Source organism: Rousettus aegyptiacus, unplaced genomic scaffold (genome assembly GCF_014176215.1).
Source record: "Rousettus aegyptiacus isolate mRouAeg1 unplaced genomic scaffold, mRouAeg1.p scaffold_m13_p_15, whole genome shotgun sequence".
Classification (NCBI taxonomy): Eukaryota; Metazoa; Chordata; class Mammalia; order Chiroptera; family Pteropodidae; genus Rousettus; species Rousettus aegyptiacus.
Genome location: NW_023416290.1, coordinates 28,926,172 through 28,948,736, shown reverse-complemented (window position 1 = coordinate 28,948,736; position 22,565 = coordinate 28,926,172). Strand labels below are relative to the sequence as shown.

The window sequence follows — 22,565 nt, the reverse complement described above, 5'->3', positions numbered from 1 at the left end:
CATAAAAAAGAATGAAGTACTGATCCAGGCTATAACGTGAACTTCAAAAACATAATAAAAGCGAGTTGCAAAAGACCACATATGGTATGATTCCATTTATAATTAAATATTCAGAACAGGCAAATACACAGAAACAGAAAATATACTTGCAATTGTTAGGAATGGATGGAGGAGACCCTGTAGGGGGTAGTAGGGTAGTAGGTGGGTAAACGAGAGTTCTCTCACTCCCCCCACCCCCCTAAACAGAGAGGGATTTAATACAGGGAATTGAATACAAATGTACAGAAAAGCCAGTATAAAGGAGAGTAAAAGTCATGTTGCCCACAGGTGAACACTATCTCTTCAGTTGAGAATTAAAATGGAAAGGTGGTTATCAAAAGCCTAGGAGTCTGCTTTCATGTTGATACCGTTACCATAAGCAGAAAACAGCTTTCACATTTTCCTACCTGTAAATCCCAGGTGACTGCCTCCCATTGGCAGAAACTAATACTAGCTGTCAAGGAACTCTGGGAAAGGTAGTTTTCTGGCTCCCAGCTGTAGTCATATAGAATATATAAATACAGGTGTGGGGGCTGAGATTCAACAGACAATAAATACCTTAGGACAATAAATACCTTTGATAATGCTTTAGAAAGCAATCAGTTAGCAACTGAGCCAAACCAAACATTTTCACTTCATGCTGTACAGCAAAACAAACTCCAAATGATATAAAGGGTTAAACACATAATGTACATAAGAACTCAAAGACAGAAAAGGAAAAAAAAAAAACACAATGAGAAAAAATTCCATTTAAGGATAACTGAGAACTTTGTAGACACTGAAGCAACGAAGGAGACACAAAAGAAAAAATTCATATGTTGGAATAAAAATAATTTCTAATTGTCAAAGAAGTGCTACATAAAGTTAGGAACCAAATAACCTGGAAGGTATTTTCACAATTATATTAAAATGAACTTAAAACCTAATAGATTACTAAGCAAAGGTGAAGCTGTACATACCGAGTTGGGAAATATGTGCACAAAATGGGATACTATTCCACTGGGAAAAGGAATGAATTTTAGTATACACTTTAACATAGATGAGTATCAATTTGGGGTGAGATAAACCACAGACAACTATTTACAACATTAGTCCATTTATATAAAATTAAAAACCAGATAAAACAAACTTCGATTTTAGAGATGCATAAATGAATAGTAAAACTATAAGGGAAATCAAATAAATAATTACCAAACACGTCAGAATTATGGTTACCTCAAAAGGAAGGAGGAAATACACTTAGGAGGCACACCCAGGAAACATTCTAATTCATAAACTGGGCGGTGAGTAAATTAACGTTTATTGATTATTAAGCTGATTTAAATTATACGTACACATACTTTTGATGTCACGATAAGATTGAAAAATAAAAATTCAGGCATAATGAAAATTTCAAAAAAATGATAGAAATATTCAGCAACATTCTGGATCAAAGAATTGTAAGTTAAAATAATGAGATTTAAAAAATTAACAAAGATTCTAAACCTCATAATTCTCATTAGCCTGAGTGTGGTGAAAAATATTCTTTTCTTAGTGGAACTATAACTTGGTTAAACATTTCTGGAAAGCGATTTGGCAAGTATATCATGAACCTTTAAAAATATCTATGCCCCAGAGAAATGACCAGAATACTTCGATAAATTTTGTATATTAAATCACGGTCATTTAGCATTTTTATAATGGTGAAAAATTTAGAAACAGTATGGGGAGTAAATCATGATAGATGGAATAAAATATTTAATGATGATTAAAAAGAGATTACCATTATCATAGAAAAGTGCTTATGTTATTTAGTCAGAAAGACAAACTATAAAACTTTATACCCCGTATGATTTTTACCTATTTAAAAAAAGCAAGCAAAAGGAGGAAATATAATAAACTATTAATAGCAGTTGTGTCTGGGTGCCAAGATTATGGATATTACCAGTGGGCATCAGGTTTATTTTGGGGGTGATGGACTATCCTAAAATTAGATTGTTATATTATCTTATTATTAGATTATAAAATTGTACTACAATTAGTAGTACAACTTGTAAATATACTAAAAACCATTAAATCACATACTTAAAAGGGGTTAATTTTATGGTATAGAAATTATCTCAATAAAGCCGTTTTACAAATTGAAAAAATCACAGAATTAACTTTCCAATTAATTCAGTTCTGTTAAATACCAACTTATAGTCGTCAATGTTCGAGATCTTTAATGCTCTTCATGGAGAATATATTACTCAGTTGTGAGAAAATCTTAGCCTTTTTCTGACCTTGTGTGATTTATGAAATGTTATAAGGTAAAGGAAACATTTTTAAACATGATATAGATAGCCTCAAAGTATGTATGGATTTTTCTGCCACCAAAGGGTAAGGAAAACACAAAAATTATGTGCATTTGCTTTATGGCAATTGTTTAAAGAAAGGTTAAGAAATTCAAATGGGAAAATTCCTAATCACAACCCAAATAACAGCCTAGACTAGAGCTGTCCATCAAAACCAGACTATACCAGTAGCTCAACCTAATCTATATATTCAATCATTAGTCACTATTTTTGGGTTTTACCTCCATTTTATCTTTAGTTTTCAGATTCTTAAACACCAGTATTTTATCAATGTCTCTTGTATATATGATGTCAGTAATGTAACTTCTACTCAAAAGCTACAAGTTAAAAAATTGATAACGTGAAAAGGAACCAAAGAATTAGAGCCATACAGGCAAGTCAATGAAACACTGAAGTCAAAGGTCTACCGGGTTGGAGACATTGTACCATGTCACGTAAACTAACAAGGAGCCGGCACTTGAGCTGGGTAAGAAACCCTGTTGGGGTTTCCTGAACAAAAATGGAAGATGAGGTGAGATAAAATGAAGGGATAAAGAAAATAACACAAGGGGCGTTTCCAAAGGTTTACATTGGGAACACTGCTGGAGCATCGCTGCTGTAAAGACGGAATTACGACCACTCCTGAGGCTCCTCCAACCAGCTACACTGAGGTCGTGCTAAGAAACTGCTCAATGAAACACATGAGTGCATGTATTATAAAGTTCTTGAAAATTTCCTCCATTGCAATAATCCATGTCCTCTCTAAACATTTAGGTAAAATAATTTTTAAACCCAAGGTAGTGAAAACTGTATTTCCCTAAAGTTATGACCTCCTTTCCTTTGAAGTTATTATGAGCTTTGCAATTCAAGTTTTTCATCTGACAATCTGCTAAATCCACTGTTGTTGTGCTAATATTAATTTAATGTCCTGAGACTCAGTTACTAGACTATTCGAACACTACTTCCTATTCTGAATTTTCTCAGATCCTAATTTACATCATCTAATTTTATAATACTCAAAGTATCCTAATAAGCCATACAAAATTCTTTGTAGAACAGGTAAAGATATATGAAAATACTGGGGGGTCAGAACACCTACCACATGATATTCAACACACTCTGGTGAAAACAAGAATCCCAATACCTTTTCTTCCTTTATTTTATATCATGAATTACTAAACACTGGTAACACTAATGTTATCAGGTATCATTCCAAAATAGAAGCATTCTTAGAATGATATTCATTTGAGGACTTGCCATATTTCTCTAAAGAAAGGATCACAACATTATATATCCTGTTGGAGAACTAGGGTAAAAGAGACAAGATTAGAGAACTAAATTCTCCCTTCCAGATGGTCACAACACACTGACACAAGAAACATCGGGGAAATCCTGCAGAAAGACCTCTGGTTTCCACTGCCTTGCACAATTACCGCAAAGCTTTTATATTAACATTCATTAAAATCCCTAGTATTACAAAGACTATATATTTTGAAAGTGACTGGAGAAATCTGTTTCAATCCTAGCAAGTGTAAAGGCTGGAGTCAATTTTCATGTAGGACATTTTTAAACTTTAAATCTCCACCTGAAATCAACCATCTCAGTATGTTTTTTTCAGCATTCTTTGTAATACTGTGGCTGCCCATGGACTGACTGCTACATCTGGATCCTAGATTCTTGTTAGCTCTTCTGAAAGGCTATACACAGTAACACATAGCTTAACTCTGAGAAATGTATCATTAAGTGATTTAAAAATTTTTTTTTGTCGTAGGATCACAGAGTGCAGTTACAGAAACCTAGAGGGTATATAGCCAACTATACTATACACCTTGGCTGTGTGGTATATATAGCCTATGGTATAGCTCTGTAGGGGAGGAAAAGCTTTTCTTCTACTCTTCTGGGTTCTTGGCTGAGACATCCCTGAATAAAACGCAGATTAGCAGGAAAAAAACAAGCAAAAGTTTATAACATGTAATTTTCCTGTATAGAAGGGGAGACCCGGGAAAACTGAGTAATTCACCAAATGGCTGAAGACACCACCTGAAATACCATTCGCACCTAAAGACAAAGAAAATGTTGGGGTTTGGAGGGGTCAGTTATGGGAGGATACTAGGAAAAGCACAAAGTAAACAAGGCGAAGGTTGTTATGCAGATTTAAAATCACAGTCTTAGGCCCTAAGAGTTTCTAAAGATAAGATCATTCCCCTCTTCCAGGTACAGAGAAGGGGACATTTTTACAAATGGAGATTTTCCTTACAAATGTAAATATCTTTTACAAAGGATAACTTCAGCCTGGTGTTCTGAGCTTCTCCCATACCAGCTGTTACTTTAATTTAACCAGCTTAAAATAATCTTCATGCCAAATAAACATATTTTAGGGTAACAAATTCTGTTCACCTACAGATCCTAGGCTTCAAACCTGTACAGCACATTCCTGTACTGGATACAGAAGGCAACTGTAACAATGGTAAGTATCTGCATAACGCACTGCATTATGAGGTTATGACAGCAATGACTAGGCGTTAGGAATTTTCCAGCTCCATTATAACTTCTGGGGCCACCTTCCTATTTGCAGTCCATTGATGACATTTCTGACTGAAATGTTATGTGGTGCATGACTGTATAAGCTTCTTTATTCATGTGTATCTACCTCTTGGAGAAAAGTTAAACAAATATGAAAACACTTGAATGCATAAAGAAATCTTCTAAAAATCTATTTCACTTAAATAGCAAAGTTACATACTGTAAGAATAGTTTGGTAAAAAAAATGAAATTTACTCCAACTTGTCAAAGATTATAAAATGTAACTAGTTATCATGTTTAAATATATAGTAAAGTGACAGCTTGCTTCCTCAAAACAAGGATAGCCCCCACACAGCCTTACTTAATTTGAAAACTGAATCCTATACTAGAAATCATTTTGAAAGTTGCTTGATTGAAAGTACAAAATCACAACGCAACCGAGCCTCTTGTTTAAAAAGTGACATTTTGAAAAGTAATATGTTGCAAAAAAATTTAGATGAAGCAAGCAAAACATACTGTGACACACAGACATTTGTGCTTCTTAGCAAAGTAACAGAAGACAATGTCCATTCATGAATTACTTTTAAAGATGTTTTCTGGTTATTTTTTAAAAAGCAGTTTTGTCTTTTTGAATAGGAACTGAGTACAAAATTGGAAGTTACAAATATAGAGCAAGTGTTCTGACTGTGTCACATAGCTCCCCCATAACAAATATGAACCACTTTCTAGAAGCAACCCTGTACCATCTTCTTGGTTATATTATTGGCGATCTTTCCAGAGATAACTTGTTGATTATTTTAAATTTAGATGGCAAATGTTTGCTAATAAAGCATTTTGCTTTCGATGAAATTTTTTAAAAAACAGGTTGTTTGAAAGACCACCTAACATACAATAAATAGAATCAAAATCAATGGTCAGTCGGTATTGTTAAATAAAATTTATAAACAAATGTTAGTTCTTTCATTGGGCTTACTTCACTGTAATCTCTTAAAGATATACCAAGGAAATACTTAAAGAGAGCAGTAGATGCAAAATAGGGTTTCATTTATCAAGGTTGGCACATGTGTTTTAGTTACGTTCCCTTCAAGTCATTAAAGCTTTAAGAATAAAGTCCTTAAAGATATATTTGACACATAAATAGCAGGTGAAAGAAATGACCTTCAAATTTTGTGTTGAAAATGACATATAATATGATCCCAACGTAGTAAGAAAAAAAATCCTTAGAAAAACAAATCTATGTATTGAAAACAATCTTATTAGTTTCTTTGAGTGGAATTAGTTTTCCTTGAGGGTCACTGTACTTGATAATTTCCTGCAATGCTAAAAAGAACTTTTAACATATTTGCACTTTAATTCCCTGAACTGCTCATTAGATGAATAAGGCCTTTAGACTAGCAAATAATTATTTCTTCCACAAAAGCTAGATTAAATTCTTACCGATTGACAGTACAGTGAATTGCCCACAGCAGCTCTTGCTTACATCATTTAGAACCATCATCCAAACTGAAAAACCTGAGAGTTGGAATCATTCCCACCAACAAAAATTATCTGATGCTTCTCCATTATTACAACATTGCCTGATACAACATTATCACAACATTCCAGTGTAATTTCATTCTATGCTGAAATTGTAAAAAGAAAAACTTTTAAACCAAGAATTAGTTAGTTACCTTTTCTCTTGGTCCTATCAGAAAACTTCCAACAAATAAATTAGAAAGTAAACTGGTTGTTAAATGCTACTATTGGGAGAAACTAGGTAAAGTATATATGGAATCTCTTGGTACTGTTGGTTACAACTGCATGTGAACCTATATTTACCTCAAAAAATACAATTTAAGAAAGGAAACTGGAACAAGAAAGGTTAAGTGTTCAAAACAGGAAATGCAGGCATATCTCAGAGCTTTGGTATTCTTTGGGTTCAAGGGCAAAGAATTCCAGAATAAATACAGTAACATTATACAACAAACCAAATATTGCCGAATGCCTTGATATTACCAAATATATGAACTCATGGTTTAGGTAGGAATAGGCCGATTTTACAAGAAATGGTTATCCCAAGAAAAAGATTTTTCCTCGCTATAATCCTTTCACATGGACATGCAAATAAAGCATTACTCATGAAAAGCATCAAATATTTCTTGCCTTCTTTTTTGGTTCAAGGTGATATGCTACATATTATTTATGACGTCCTATAAAAGGCAAGGCTATACGTACAAGACATTATGATAATATGACTTTCCTTAAATTAGATGACATTTAATTCAAGAACAAGCATATCTATCACCTGTGCTTCAGCTTTGATACAAAGGAAAATATTCTAAGAAAAATGAGAGGTCAGAATAAAAGGCAGGACTTCATGTAATGGAAGAATAAAGGTATATAACCGAGTTTTGAGTGATAAGCAGGGTGGGCACAAACAGTTCTTTTGTATCCTAGGCTAAATACTGGGTAACTGGGTAACTGAGACTTTTTTCCATGGGGGGAAAGGAAAAAAAGTCCATAAACAGGAAACAGAACGACTTGAGCAACATATGCTTTTATTTCATTTGCTTTTCAGGATGCTGTTGTCACGGGCACACATTTAGAGTGCTAAAAACTCATTTAAGAAAAAACTAAAAGCTATTCTTTGGTTCATGTTTTCTCCATAAACGTTCCTTAGTAACCCATGACAAAAGATACTATATTCTCAGAGCAATACCATTATAGGGTTTACTTCCAAATTTTAAATATACCAAGTTAGAGGAAGTTAGAGGAAATAAAATAAGGACAAATGTCCTCTAGCTGAAGGAGTCTAGCTTAGAAGTCACTCACTTTGCACAGGCATGAATTTTGTCAGTCTAAATCAGAGAAGGCCCAGGTTTTATTAATCCTAATAGTCCCAAAATGTCACACACAGAGGTACTAAATAATAGTTTGTTCAGTTATTTAAAAGTTAAAAATGCTTAAATCCAATTAATTTTAGAAATCTGCAAAATATATTAACATCTTAATGTTTTAAAGTAATGAATATACTGCATTAATCTAAAGTCAAACTGATATCTCATTTTTAAAAAATGGAGAGAATTATAAAATATTTTAATTTAAAAAGAGACAAACTCTAGTTTCTGGTTTAATATCTTTTTTAGTCTAAAGTATGCTATCTCAGACTTTCCGACTTATCAAAGAATAGGCCAAAATATACTTGAATATTTACACAACATTGTTTTCCAATAGCCTCAAATGCCTTAGGTTAGAAATTAATGGTGTTTTGGCAAAACTGTAAAATATCTAATTGCTTTTGGAATTTGCTTTTACAATTATTATTTAATAAATTACCATTAAACTGTCCTACAGAAACATATGTACTTAAAGATCAACACGAGCTTTGTTTAACAGAGAAAGTAACATTAGATGTCTAAAAACAAAGGAACTGTTAAATTATGATATATTTTCACTGTAGGGACATCATGTAGAAGTTACAAGATTGAGGTAAATATGTAAATACTCCTTAGGTAAGAAATCAGTGACACACTGGAAAGTTTAAAACAAACAAACAAACAAAAAAAAAACAGAGTAAGTGGGCAGCACATGCTAAGTATGCTACGTTATTTAGAAACAGACACATACATTGAGTATTTTACCAAACTAACACCCGTGGTTACTTCTGGACTTAGAGGTATATAAAATGGGAGTCTACTTTTCCTCACTATATTTCATACTTAAGACTTAACAATGATGACATTACAAACTTTAAAACTACTAGTGGAAATAAATTACCCTATAGGCAGGGGCCCAAAATTACAGAAGCCATTAATTGGTAAATGTTAGTTCCTCCTGCCCTTGGGGCTTTAAGACTGGAGTTCCCGTCTTACTTTAATGGAAAACTATTTCTAAGAGATCCTTTAAGAGTGCCCAGATAGCACGTCAGTGGCAGAACTGTATACTCTGAAAATATATTGTAGGCACTATAACTGCACCAGGCACTGAGTGGCACAACACATCCCACTTAAGACATTCTGACGGTGTAAGAAAGGTAGACAAAAACCTTTCTTATAACCAGAGCCCAATACCAGCAACTAAGTCTAGGGAAGGTGACAGTTTGGAACTAGGCTAGGTGCCTGACATAGCACTTAATCATAAACAATTACTCATGCTTCTGAGCCTTTGAAACCATGACAATGATCATGGCTATCTCCCTATTCTTCTTTCCCAGTAGAATAAAAAATATTTTCAATAATATTAATAAATGTTTTAAAAATTCCTAAGAAAATAAAACAAATATAATAACAGTGGTTACAAGAGTCACTACTACTGGAATTCCAAAGTTCTTACTCCCTAAAAGAATATTATACAAGGAAAGAGAAGAAAAATACAGTGCAACATAGCAACTGTAGGAATCAGACAGCTTAGTTCTAGGCCACTTATCAAAAATTCACACATTGGTAGATGTACTCAAAACATTTAGTTTAACTGCCTTGGGAAGAATAAACAAAACCTGGTGTAATTTTTAAAATTATGAGCAACAATACCTGTGGTAAAGTTTTATTTATAAAGTGAACAGGTTATTGGCCAAACAAAGATTTTTAAAATAAATTTTATGAAAAGAAGATTGAGAGTGAAGAATCACAGGCAATCAGACCAGGAAGGCACTCTAAACTTCAAGCATCACATCATTTTATGAGAATCACTAAGTTTAAGTGACTTTCCTTAGTTAAAAGAGATGAGACTAAAATTCGGGTCTCCCAACTTCCTGACAACTTTCCATTATACCCTGCTGCCACCCCAAAATTGAGCACAACTAAAAATAATCTGAGATTAAAAATATGTTGATTCTGAAGATTGCTGGTTAAGATGGCAGAGTAGATAGATGCTGTGCTTGCCTCCTGCCATGTATACAGCAAAATTACAACTAAATTACAGAAAAACCATCATTGAGAACCACCTAAAGACTAGTTGAACAGAATTCCTATAACAAAGGATATGAAGAAGCCATTTTGAGAATGGTTGGGGATGGAGATACAGAGTGGGTGGGACCCACATCCATGGTGTATCAGTTAAGAATTGGGAAGGATATCTTTGGCTGTGGAGGTCCCCCCTGAGAAGTGAGGCATTCCAGACCCACACCTGACTCCCCAACCTGGGACACCAGTCCTGGGATGAGAAGTCCCCACAATATCTGGCTGTGAAAACGAGTGAGGCTTGTGCCTCAGAAAGAAAATGGGCTGGTAGAAACCTAGGTAGGTGTTGCAGGTCTTAAGAGCCCATACTGTACAGACTCGCTTGCCACAAACTCACTTATTCAGAACTCCATCAACGGGGGCAGCAGCTCCAAAAGCACCAGGGACATATGTTGAGACAGATCTCTTAGGATTGAAGTGCTGGAAAACTCCATTTGTTCCTGTGTAGAGCCACTCCCCACATAACTAAGTCTGCTGGCACAGATGGGCATCAAATCCGAATCCTCCAATAATCTGACTAACACCATTCACACTACCCTGGTGATTTCCACACCCAACCCCACTCAACTGCACACCCAGTCTTAACTTCTTTTAGGGGCTTTTGACTCACATTGCAGACTTTCCTAAAATCTCCAAAAGGTCCACAAACCCCATACAGGGCTTTGGTATGCCCTGCATCTCCTGCTAAGTGTGCCAAAGCCAGGAACTAGTGGCAGCTGGACTTTGTTAACAGCATAGCCTATCCCAGGCACCTCTAAGCCTGGCACTGCGAGCTACTAACTGCAGATCGCTTAGTGGCTCCCATTAGGTGGCTTTAGAACTAACACACCTAGTGGCCAGCTTCAGAACAGAGCATAGCACCACCCAAACAAAGGGCATATTTAGCAGGCTAGAGCCCCCTAAAGCAAATCCCGCTCCATGGGGTCAGCTCCCACACAAATTTGTCCACTGTAGTCATGGCCAATCCTCATAGCTAGTAGCCTGAAGGTCAATCTCACAGCAACCAACAGCAACCAAGGCTCAACTACAATAGGAGGACACACAAAAGTCACATGAGGTACACTCCTGGAGAATCTAGCTCAGATAACAATGAAGACGGTGCCACTAGGCCCCATGGGACATTGACTACATAAGGCCATTCTGCCAAGACTGGGAGGCATATCATATCCACCTAATACTTAAAAAAAACAAGGAGAAAGCCGAAATGAGGAGACAAACATGTCCAAATGAAAGAACAGGACAAATTCCAGAAAAAGAATTAAAAGAAATAAAAGCAAGCAATCTACCAGATGCAGAGTTCAAAACACTGGTTACAAGGATGCTATATGAACTTAGGGAAAGAATAAAGGAACTCAGTGAGAACTTACACAGGAAAATAGAAAAAAATAACAAAGAACTAGTCAGATATGAAGAATACAATAATTAAAATTAAGAATAAACTCTAATTAGATGACAGGACCAAATCAGTGATCTGGAAGACAAGGTAGCTAGTGGAAAACATCCAATCGAAACAGCAAAATGAAAAAATAACTTTAAAAATGAGGATAATTTAAGGGAACTCAGGGACATCAAATCATACATCCACATCATAGGGGAACCAGAAGAAGAGACGGCAAGGACATAAATGTGGAGTAAAAATGGTAATAATTATGGGATGTGTTAACCTAAGCAAACATTAATTTCAAGTAGACTGCTATATGTATAGGATGCTACATATGAAGCACATGGTACCCACAACCGTAAAAGTCTACAAGAGATATACAAGAAGTAAATAAAAGGAAACCAAACATGACACTAGAGAAAATCATCAATACACAAGAGAACAGACAAAGAAAATATGAAAGGAATGGAGAACAATGAAAACAATCAGAAAACAATTAATAAAATAGCAATAACTACGTATCTATCAATAAATACTTCAAATGTAAATGGACTAAATACTCTAAAAGACTTAGAGTGGCTAGGAAATAGGTAAGAAAACAAGACTTGTACATATCCTGGCTATGAGATACCTATATCAGATTGAGAGACACAAACACATGCTGAATGTAATTGGGTTGAAAAACATATTTCATGCAAATGCAAAAAGTTGGCATAGCAATACTTATATCAGACAAAAAAGACTTTTAAACAAAGGTTACTGACAAAAATAAAAAAATACAAACAACAAAACAGGGTATAAGAGATACAGAAGGACATTTCATAATGAAAAAGATATCAATCCAACAACAGGATGTAACTTTTATAAACATTTATGAAACTAACATAGAAGCACCTAAGTATAAAATACCCCACTAACAGCAATGGATAGGTAATCTAGTCAGAAAAATCAATGAGTAAGTAAACAGTGGCCTTAAATGCCTCATTAGACTAGATTGACTTAATTGATATTTTTAGAGCATTTCACTCCAAAACATAAGAATACACAAGTTTCTCACGTGTACATTGGATGTTTTCCAGAATAGACCATGTCTTAGGCCACAAAACAAGTCTCAATAAATGACTGAAATCATCTCAAGTATCTTCTCCAATCACAATGGTATGAACCAGAGGTCAATTATAAGAAGAAAATGGAAAACACACAAACACATGGAAGCTAAAAAACATGTTACTAAACAATGACTGAATCAATGATGAGATCAAGAAAGAAATCAAAAGACACCTTGAGACAAATTAAAATGAAAACACAATAACCCAAAGATCTGAGACACAGCTATGCAGTTCTAAGAGGGAAATGCATAGTAATACAAGCCTACCTCAAAAATGAAGAAAAATCTCAAATTAACAATCTAACTTTATACCTAAATGAACTAGAAAAAGAACAAAGTCCAAGTAAGTAGAAGGAATGAAATAATAAAGGGAAACAAACAAAATAGAGTCTAAAAAAATCAATAGTAAAGATCAATGAAACCAAGAGCTGATTCTTCAAAAAGATAAAAATTGATTCACTTTTAGTCAGATTCATGGAAAAAAGGAGAAGATCCAAATGAATAGAGCAGAAATGAAAAAGAAGTGACAACCAACACCCAGAAATATATAGGATTGTTAAGAAAATACTATGGACAATTATATGCCAACAAATTGGACAGCCTGAAAGAAACAGAGAAAGTCTGAATAGACCAATAACTTCTAATGAAATCCAATCAGTAACCAAAAAATCTCTAAAAGAACCCCAAAATCCTGGACCAGATGGCTTCACAGGCAAATTTTACCGAGCATTCAAAGAATTAACAGCTATCCTTCTCTAACTATTCCAAAAAGTTAAAGAAAGGGAAGTCTCTCAAGACTGTTTTACAAGGTCATCATTACCTTGATCCCAAGACAAGACAGACATTTAAAAAACAGAAAATTATAGCTCAGTAGCCCTAATGAATACAGACACAAACCTCTAGAAAATACTGGCAAACAGAATTCAGCAATACATTTAAAAAACACGTACACCATGATCAAGTGGGATTTATTCCTGGGATGCCAGGCTGGTTCACTATCTGCAAATCAATTAATGTGATATACCACATCAACAAACTGAAAGATATAAATCATATGATCATATCGATAGATGCAGAAAAGGCATTGGACACAATCCAACATTCACTTATGATAAAAACAATCAAAGTAGCAACACACGGAACATATCTCATTATGATAAAGTCCATTTATGACAAACAAAAAGCTAACATCATACACATTGGGAAAAGGCTGAAAGTATTTTTAAGATCAGGAACAAGACCAGAATGTCACCTTTCACCACTTCTACTCAACATAAATGTTGGAAGTAGACCATAGCAATCAGACAAGAGATAAATGCAACCAAAATGGAAAAGAAGTAACTGTCATTATTTGCAGATGACATGAGACTATATATAGAAAACCCTAAAGATTCCACCAAAAAAAAGAATTACAACTGTTAAATTAATTCAGTACATCAGTAAGACACAAAGCTGATATTCAGAAATCAGTTTCATTTTTAAATACCAATGACGAATCAGCAGAAAGGGAAATTTTAAAAATCCATTTACAATTGCAACAAGAAAATATCTGGGAATAAATTTAACCTGTACTCTGAAAATTATAAGTCATTGAAAAAGATACAAATAAAGGGAAGGCTATACCAAGCTCAGAGGTAGGAAGAATTGACACCATTAAAATGTCGATAAATTATAAGTCATTGAAAAAGATACAAATAAAGGGAAGGCTATACCAAGCTCAGAGGTAGGAAGAATTGACACCATTAAAATGTCTAAATCTATAGATTCAATGCAATTCCTATCAAAATGCCAATGGCATTTTTCACAGAACTAGAACAAATAAGCCTAAAATTTATATGGAACCACAAAAGACCCCGAACGACCAAAGCATCATTGAGAAACAAAAACAAAGTTGGAGGTATTACGCTACCAGACATCAAACTGTACTACAAGGCTATAGTAATCGAAACAGTACGGTACTGGAATTAAAAAAAAGACACGAATAGAGAGCCCAGAAATAAACCCATGACTATATGATCAATTAATTTATGACAAAGGAGACAAGAATATACAATGGGGTAAAGATAATCTATTTAATAATGTTGGGAAAATTGGACAGATACATGCAAAAAATTAAACAAGACCGACTTCTTAAACCATATACAAGAATAAACTCAAAATGGATTAAAAACTTATATGTAAGACCTGAAACCATATAACTCTTATGAGAAAACATAGGCAGTAAATTTTCTAACATTGCTCTTACTAATAGTTTTTTGGATGTGTCTCCTTGGGCAAGGGGAACAAAAGAAAAATAAATAGGTCTATATCAAACTAAAAAGTTTTTGCAAAGCAAAAGAAACCACCAACAAAACAATAAGACAATCTACTGAGTAGGGGAAGATAATCACCAATGATATATCTGATGAGGGGTTAATATCCAAAATGTATAAGGAACTCATATAACTTAACCTCCCCGCCTCCCCAAAAAACAAGCAATCTGATTAAAAAATGGGCACAGGACCTGAACAGACATTTCTCCAAAAGGGACACAGAGTCTGGTGATAGGCATGAAAAGATGCTCGATGTCTGTAATTATCAGGGAAATGCAAATTAAAACTACAATGAGATCATCTCACACCTGTCAGAGTGGCCAACATCAATAAATCAACAAACACCAAGTGTTGGTGAGGATGTGGAGAAAAGGGAACCCTCATGTAGTATTAGTGGGATTCCAAATCAGTGCATTTACTATAGAAAACACTATGAAGGTTTCTCGAAAAAATTAAAAATAGAACTACCATATGACCCAGTTATCTCACTTCTGGGTATTTACCTGGAGAAATGCAAAAGACTAAATTGAAAAGATATATGTATCCCTATGTTCACTGCAGGATTATTTACTATAGTCTATATATGGAAGCAACTTAGATGTCCATCAATTAACAAATGAATAAACAAGTGGTACATGTATACAAGGAAATATTACTCAGCCATTAAATCAAGAATGAAATCCTCCCATTTGTGACAACATGGATGGACCTAGACTATTATGCTAAATAAATCAGAATGAGAAAGACAAATACCATATGATTTCACTTATATATGTTATCTATTCACCTTTATGTGGAATCTAAAACACAAAACGATAGAATAAACAATAGAAACAAACTCATAAAGAAATACAAACTGGCAGTTATAAAAAGTATTATGTTCATGTAAAATACAGCATAGGAAATATAGTCAATAATATTGTATGAACTATGTATGATATCAGGTGGGTACTAGACTGATTAGACTGATCCCTTTGTACATATTTTGTATGCTTTAAACTAATATTGTATGTCAACTATAATTTAAAAAATTTCTTAGAAAAGCAGAGAAAAAAGTTGATTCTAAAAAGTTCTGAATTATCTCATTCAGGACTCATTAGTTAAGATTTAGAGGGGAAATAGTACAAGCCCTGTACAACTTAAAACAAGTTTTTATTTACTGTCGATTGAGATATGAATTCATGCTACTTAAAAATGTAATTTTTCTCATTACGGATTTTGTTATTTTGTAATCTGTTCACTTGATACTTCTACCCTATTGTAATGATTACAATGCCACTCACTTATGATCCTAAGATAGGAGAAATAAAAAACTAAAGTTATATACAAAGGTAGTCTAAAAAATCATGCTGTTAATACACGGTTAAAAAATAAACTTAGTTCGATTTGTCTTGAAACAACCTTCTTGGTCAGATATATGAACAGAAGTTGTTGCCTGCCATGCTAACCTTCAATGTGATAGATAATATTCTTTTGTGAACTCAGGCACTGGCTATCAAAGGAGTCCTTTGTTCCTGTCTCTCATTTTCATTTCTATCAGAGCCTTACCTGGGATAGTATGCTGTGTAGTTCATGAAGAGCTGAGTGCCCGCCGGGTAGTATGCTGTGGAGGGCTGCAGTGCTCGTGGATTCAAAAGCACAGAGGGTTGATAAATGGCAGCTTCAGTAGGAATAACTGCTGCAGGAGCTGGAAATGTGTAGGAAGGAGGAGACAGGCCTAGATAAGCAAAGAGAGAAACTTTGAGACATTTGTAACAGCTAACATATATGTGCTAACACTAAAGCCATGAAATCACTGTTGTGTGTATGTGTGTGTGTATATATATATATATATATATATATAAATAAAAGAAAGAGACCAGTTTTCTATACCACACCAAGCTACTACCTTTAAACTATACAGATAACACGTAGAAGTAACTCAAATCTCACACTCCATTAACCTAATGAATTGACTTTAGTAAGAAATTTGGAAAAACCAGTATCAAGTAGACTTTCAAAAGTATTCTCAATCATTTCATGACGTGATCTTTTTTCCACTTTCGAGTACCAGTTAGGAAAAAAAAAACATAGGACTGACATTTAGTGTAGCTTCAAACTAAACTCTGGATTTTTTTGAGAACTACACTGCTATTTCACTTATCTACCCTATAATACAGCATGAAATAGAAATGGTTATGATGAAACACCTTTCACCAGTACCATGTATTATGCCAACGAATAGACTGTGCCAGAATGAACTGACCTAAAGGGAGTAGATTAACTCTATTATTTCTGCCTTTGAAGATAATCTAAACTTTTAAAATGTTAAAAAATAAAATCAAACTTCTGAAATAGCTCTGAAGAAATTAAAAGCACCAATCTTCCTGAAGAGTCAGTTGATAAAATTGGACTCAGATTAAACAGAAAATAGAATGAATTTTGTCTTCTGGTTATCGAACATCTTCCAGGCCTGGTAACTCATTTAAGTCAGACTAGTTGCTGGTCAGCAGCTTTAACATGTGAGATGAAAACAACTATCTAGGCCATCTGTATCCAACAGAAGAGGTGACTGAGAAGTTGCCTGAATTTGGGGTTCCTAGCTGTGATTTGCACACCTAGAACTACCTAATTTACTTTGTAAACACAGCAGAGATCCAAGAGATACCTTTTCCATGTGAAATTTTCACTGTATTCTGATGAGTTTCTACATGTCTATGGAGAGGAGGAAGGCAGTCAGCTGAATATGGGAACAAGGGTAAAGGCCCACATATTGACCTTGTATTAACTTTTTGGGGTCCTCCTTTATGCTCACCAAAAACTGAGCTACACTTTTTTATTTTTTTTATTTTTATTTTTTTAGGTGAGGCAACCCTTGGTTGACCTCATAGATTGCAAGGACCTTGTCAGTTTACAATCCCGTATTTTATTTTTTACACCTATAGCATTTGGTCTTCCTAAGTGGTCTCTCATCTAAGTTACTAACCATAAACCACTGCTTAGCTTGACCATACTTAGCTTCCGAGATCAGACAGGATTGGGCTTGTTCAGGGTAGTATGGCCATAGATTGAGCCACATTTTAGATATCTAGCATGTAGATAAATTTTAAAATTATGATCCCTAGTCTAAGAGTCCTCAAAAGGGCAAAACAGGACAAATTGAAGGACCTGCCTTATAGAGAAAATTATAAAGCCTGTGCTCACATCCTGCTTTCAAAACTATGAAGCAATTCATTATATGACAGTGCCTCATACCAATAAGACAAACTATATAGTAGGTATGAGTCTGTTCTGACTTAAAGAAAAATAGAAATTCTGGTAATTAACCAGGCTGCTCAGATTTGAGTATTCCTCAAATGAAAGAACAGCTATTCTCATATTCCTAAAAGAAAATATACAAATGTATATATACATTCATAGAGTAGAAAATGTATATATACATTCAAAGTTGAAATGCTCAACCTTTGAAAAGTAAAATTTCAATAAATAAAAGTTTAAAACTTTAAAATAATGAGACTATAGCAGCATTTCTTTGCCAAATTCAACAAGCAACTCCTCAGTGGGTTATAACTAAATCACTATTTTAACTGCATTAGTCCTTGAGAGTAGAAAAACATGCAATTTCTCTTAAGTTTTTTGGTTGCTGTATAAATAGGCAATCACCTAAAGTGAGCTGACAGAAAAAAAAAAATCCAGTAGGAGAGACATAATATTTTCATGCATAAATTGGAATTTTGATTTAAAAAAGTCAGTAAACTCTTCCACTAAAATGGCAAATGGCCAAATTTTAGTTAAAAGTTTTAGAATTAAAACTAAAAATATAAAAAAATATATTTTTATGTGAAAAATGCATTAAATTTTTTAAAAAATTATTTTAGGACTTATGAAGGGAAAAGGGAAGAAATGAAAGTGTTATGAAGAAAGTCTTTAATGACCAGTTTCCATCAGGAAGAGAGAACAGGATATCGCAGCAGAAGAATTTGGGTTACACATGAAGGAGAAATTCCCTTATCTCATAATGCTTGATAGATTATCACTAAAGGAAACCATAAAACTTACTGACATTATCAGTGGTTTATGGAGAGAATACATGTGTTAAGATTACTTTAAGATAACCACTTAAACCCAAACGTAAATTTTCAAAATTTCATATTCATTAGTGATCAACTCTTAAATATTCACCAACAGCAAGCAGCAGATAAATGGAATATCAGCATTTAGAAATTCCAAGGCGAAAAAGGATTAAGCCCCACCAAATACCAAATAGTCTATGAATAATACTTCATTAAATACATTTTTGGTATAGATCCCTCTTTACTAGAAAGTGATGTCCTAACATGCCCATTTTTTTGGCATCAAGGTCATAACTTGAACTGTATTCCAAGTGCTATGTTCTGTAAACATATCCAACGTACATCCTAACAAGGTATGCCTTATTCGAAAGTGAGAACTGCATCAAAAAGATTCAGGTTTTAACATCATATCCCCACTGTTCCTCAGTCACTACCAGAACTTGGTCTTCAGACTAAAGGGCTTATTCCTCTCGAACAGTATTCCAGATGGCTTGTACCCAGGTGCCAATGAGCAAGAGCATGGCTTGAAATTAAGCACTGATCCTGTGATGCACTGGAAACTTTGGCTAATTTACACATTCATATTTTTTACTAACTTGTTCATTCCAGATATCCTGGAGAGCTAGAAAAATGCTCGCCAGCTTAACCCTTCCAAAAGATAGTTAATGCTCAAAAACTTAAAAATGCAAAATGGGCATCAAATCAGTCTTTAAAAAAAAAAAAAAAAAAAAAGCTTAATGTGTTACAGGAAAAAAAGAAAAAGAATAATCTAGCCATACCAATTTTACCTTTAAATATTAAAATAATTAAAATATTTACATAGCCAGGTTGCCTCCCAGAGTCAGTGCTTATCTTGAGCACACTAAGCTTCAGAAATGAAGTGCTTATCACTGGAAAAGCAAGAATGTAATTTGAAAGGTGTTTGTAGCATCTAATTATGGGTGTCCACAACCAAGGTCTTAAATGATTACCAGTACTACTGATTTCAGATGGGAAAACCTTATGTAACAACCTTGCCTGCCTCAGAAAGAACCAGGGAAACAGAAAGTTATGAAAGCAGCTTAAGCACCTACCAGCATATAGCGTAGAATAGCGCCAAGACCCAAGAAAAACTTACATGGTAACTTACATGGCGGTGGGGATAAGCCATTTCGATTTAAAGTGCCCCCCATTAACACAAAGTTCATCTCCTCAGCTGAACACTGAAAGACTTCAACATATCTGTCCTTCATCGTTTTTTTATGACACTTCTGTGCAGCCATAAATGCTCTGTCCGCAGACTTCATCTGGATAAAGGCATCTCCTGATGGGCGGCCCTGAGCGTGTGGGGGAAGAATAAAAACAAAAGGAGACTGTCTCCTTCAACAAGGAAATGGTTGCTTTCAAAACATACAAAGTGACAATCACCCATAGTACAGACATTTTAGCCACAAAATCTGGGTGACAGTGTGATCTACTGAAATCTGCCTTGTATTTCATCACCTAATCACCAGAATGGCCCACAAAACCTTGAAGAAACAGTTTTGAGAGCTCATACATGAAAGTGATCCTCTTTGGTTTCTATTAATTAGTATCAGATTTATGAGATTTTGAAAGGGTCTCCTTGTGACTGTGGTTTCAAAGTATAGTATTGTATATTGAGTTTTGCCCTTCTGAAAAATTCAATGAACCCTTATTTGATTGACAAAAGCTACTAACAGAACCGGTATTAGAGCTTTATATATCCTCCTACAGAAAACTGAATAAACAAACCAGTGTTCTCTTTTGGCTCTCAGTTTTGTCCATCACTGATCTGCAACATCCCTTTCTCTTCTCCCTTTTCCCTGTAGCCGAGGTTGGAATGTGGCTTGGGGACAGCGAAGGAGGACAAGGAGTTGGCAGTTGCAAAGCATAGTGAAGGTTGCTGAAAGCTGTATCATCAGCCTCGGGTGGGAGCCCTTCTCTCACCTCCAACCTTGAACTTTGGCCAAACAAGGGTTGATAGACATTTCTTCTATTACTAAGAGCTTGCTAAATTCCCCAATTGAAAACCCAGCTGGTAGATTTCTGATGCAGAAAACAAGGAAACCTTAGCTTCATTTAGCATGGACATTTTACAGGGGAAGGAAAGACACAAGCAGCTTATAAGACATTTTCCTTATTAATAGATTTTGAAAAAAGTCTCTAAGGGATTATTTAGTACAAATTCTTACCATGCAAGTTACCATTAAGAGTTACCATACCATGGAAATTAGGGATACCAGGGAAACCCAGTCCAAGATGGAAAACTAATCAACATCTTTGAGGCAGCTATGTGCTTGTTCATCACTTACGAAGCATTTCTCCCAAGTGAGATCACAATAAGTCATGTGGGTCAATGACAGATAAATCTGTCTACTATTTGTTAATTAAAGAGTAATAATAGCCCCTTGATCATCAGAAATGGTTGACTCAAGAAGAAACCAAATAAATCCCTGGCAATGCTAAATTGTAGGTAATTTTACTCAAAAGAACTCCCACCAGTGAGCATGTTGAGAGGGTACTTAATCAGATAAAAAGTTATATAGCTTAATATTGATGTAAGTTAGAATGAGCATGTGCTGGTGTGGAAAACCAAGCAGGGACTCAGGATGTTTTCTGATTGCTTGTACATAGTAATATGCACTTTCTAGTGAAGACAGGATTATGGTTATGAATGTGACCAAATCTCCATGTGAAAGAGAAAGTGGAATACTAGCAGTTTAGAAAAACATTGGTATTTCCAATACGAATCTATATTCAACCCATCAGTCATCAGAAATCATTTCATTTTCAAAAATTAATACAACTTTGCTTTTAATAGTTTCAAATTTTTAATTAGAACAATTTGGCTTATAGGTTTTTAAAATTCTGTCATGCTTATATACCACAAAATACTGGTAAATTCCCCAGAAAATAATGGTTAATTTTATTTAATCAAAAATCAAAGGACACCAAGCTAGGAACTACTTTTAATATGCTCAGAATATATACTTGCACACTACAGAATTTGGTTAGATTTTGAGGTTTCTATCAAACAATTCATTAATACATTTGAGTACTTGTTCTGATCACATATTGTTCTAGGTGGTGCAGATACAAGTATTTTATTGAGTGTGTACTCTATTGAATGTAATTTGACATATATATATGAAATAAAGTAAGCAATATCTAAATAGTCCATAGACACAAAATTCTCTTGAATACAGACAAGCTGATTGATTTATATATTGTCTAGGGCTGCTTTTACACTATGACAGCAGTTGCCTAGTTCAGTAGTTGCAGCAGTAAAATGTTGTATTAGGCTGATAATGTACTATGATGCTATTGATAATTTCATGGATACATGTGATGACAGAATCAGAGTCAAATGTGAGTTACCATACCAATGATAGCATCTTTTCTGGAGTTCACCTAAAGACCTTCTGCATTTAAATCTTTCTTTCAAGACTCACTATCCAACTGATGAACATTTGTACTTTTTTATTGGAAGTCTTTGATAAGAATAAGCAAATCTGTTTTCCAGTAAGCGACTTTCTTACCTGGTGATTCAATACCATATGAACCCCATGAGTTCGAATATCTGTGGAAAACTCCCCCAGAAAGTCCAGGATGTCTTCAATTGTGGCCGCATAAGGAAGACCTCGAAGGCGTATACAGTCTCTAACATTTGTAGGGGGCACAAATTGCTGAGGTAGTACTGGAATAATGGGAGGGGTTGGAAGTGGAATGAGAGGGGCCGAGGAGAATCGATTCAGCACCTGTACTCAAAGCAAAACAAGTGATTTAGAGCCTTGCTGCTTAAACGCAGTCCACAGACTAGCACTGGCATCACCAGGGAGCCAGTTAGAAATGCATAATCTCAGTTCAACTACAGACCCAGTAATTACAAATTTGCATTTTA

The 22,565-nt window shown here is 34.7% G+C and overlaps 1 protein-coding gene across 5 annotated transcripts in view; it reads right to left on the bottom strand.

The window, feature by feature from the left end:
- The window catches only part of ESRP1 (epithelial splicing regulatory protein 1), a 60,607-nt gene that overhangs the window by 16,948 nt on the left and 21,094 nt on the right, over window positions 1-22,565 (bottom strand). For 3 of the 5 annotated variants that reach the window (XM_036232882.1, XM_036232883.1, XM_016156044.2), the window contains exons 11-13: window positions 22,204-22,422; window positions 19,794-19,980; window positions 16,161-16,329 (exon numbers count right to left, since the gene is read on the bottom strand). In XM_036232882.1, coding sequence (XP_036088775.1) covers window positions 16,161-16,329; window positions 19,794-19,980; window positions 22,204-22,422 — 575 coding nt within the window. Of the gene's footprint in view, window positions 1-16,160; window positions 16,330-19,781; window positions 19,981-22,203; window positions 22,423-22,565 lie in introns of all 5 variants that reach the window. The other 2 variants (XM_016156034.2, XM_036232881.1) reach the window with 1 other exon arrangement.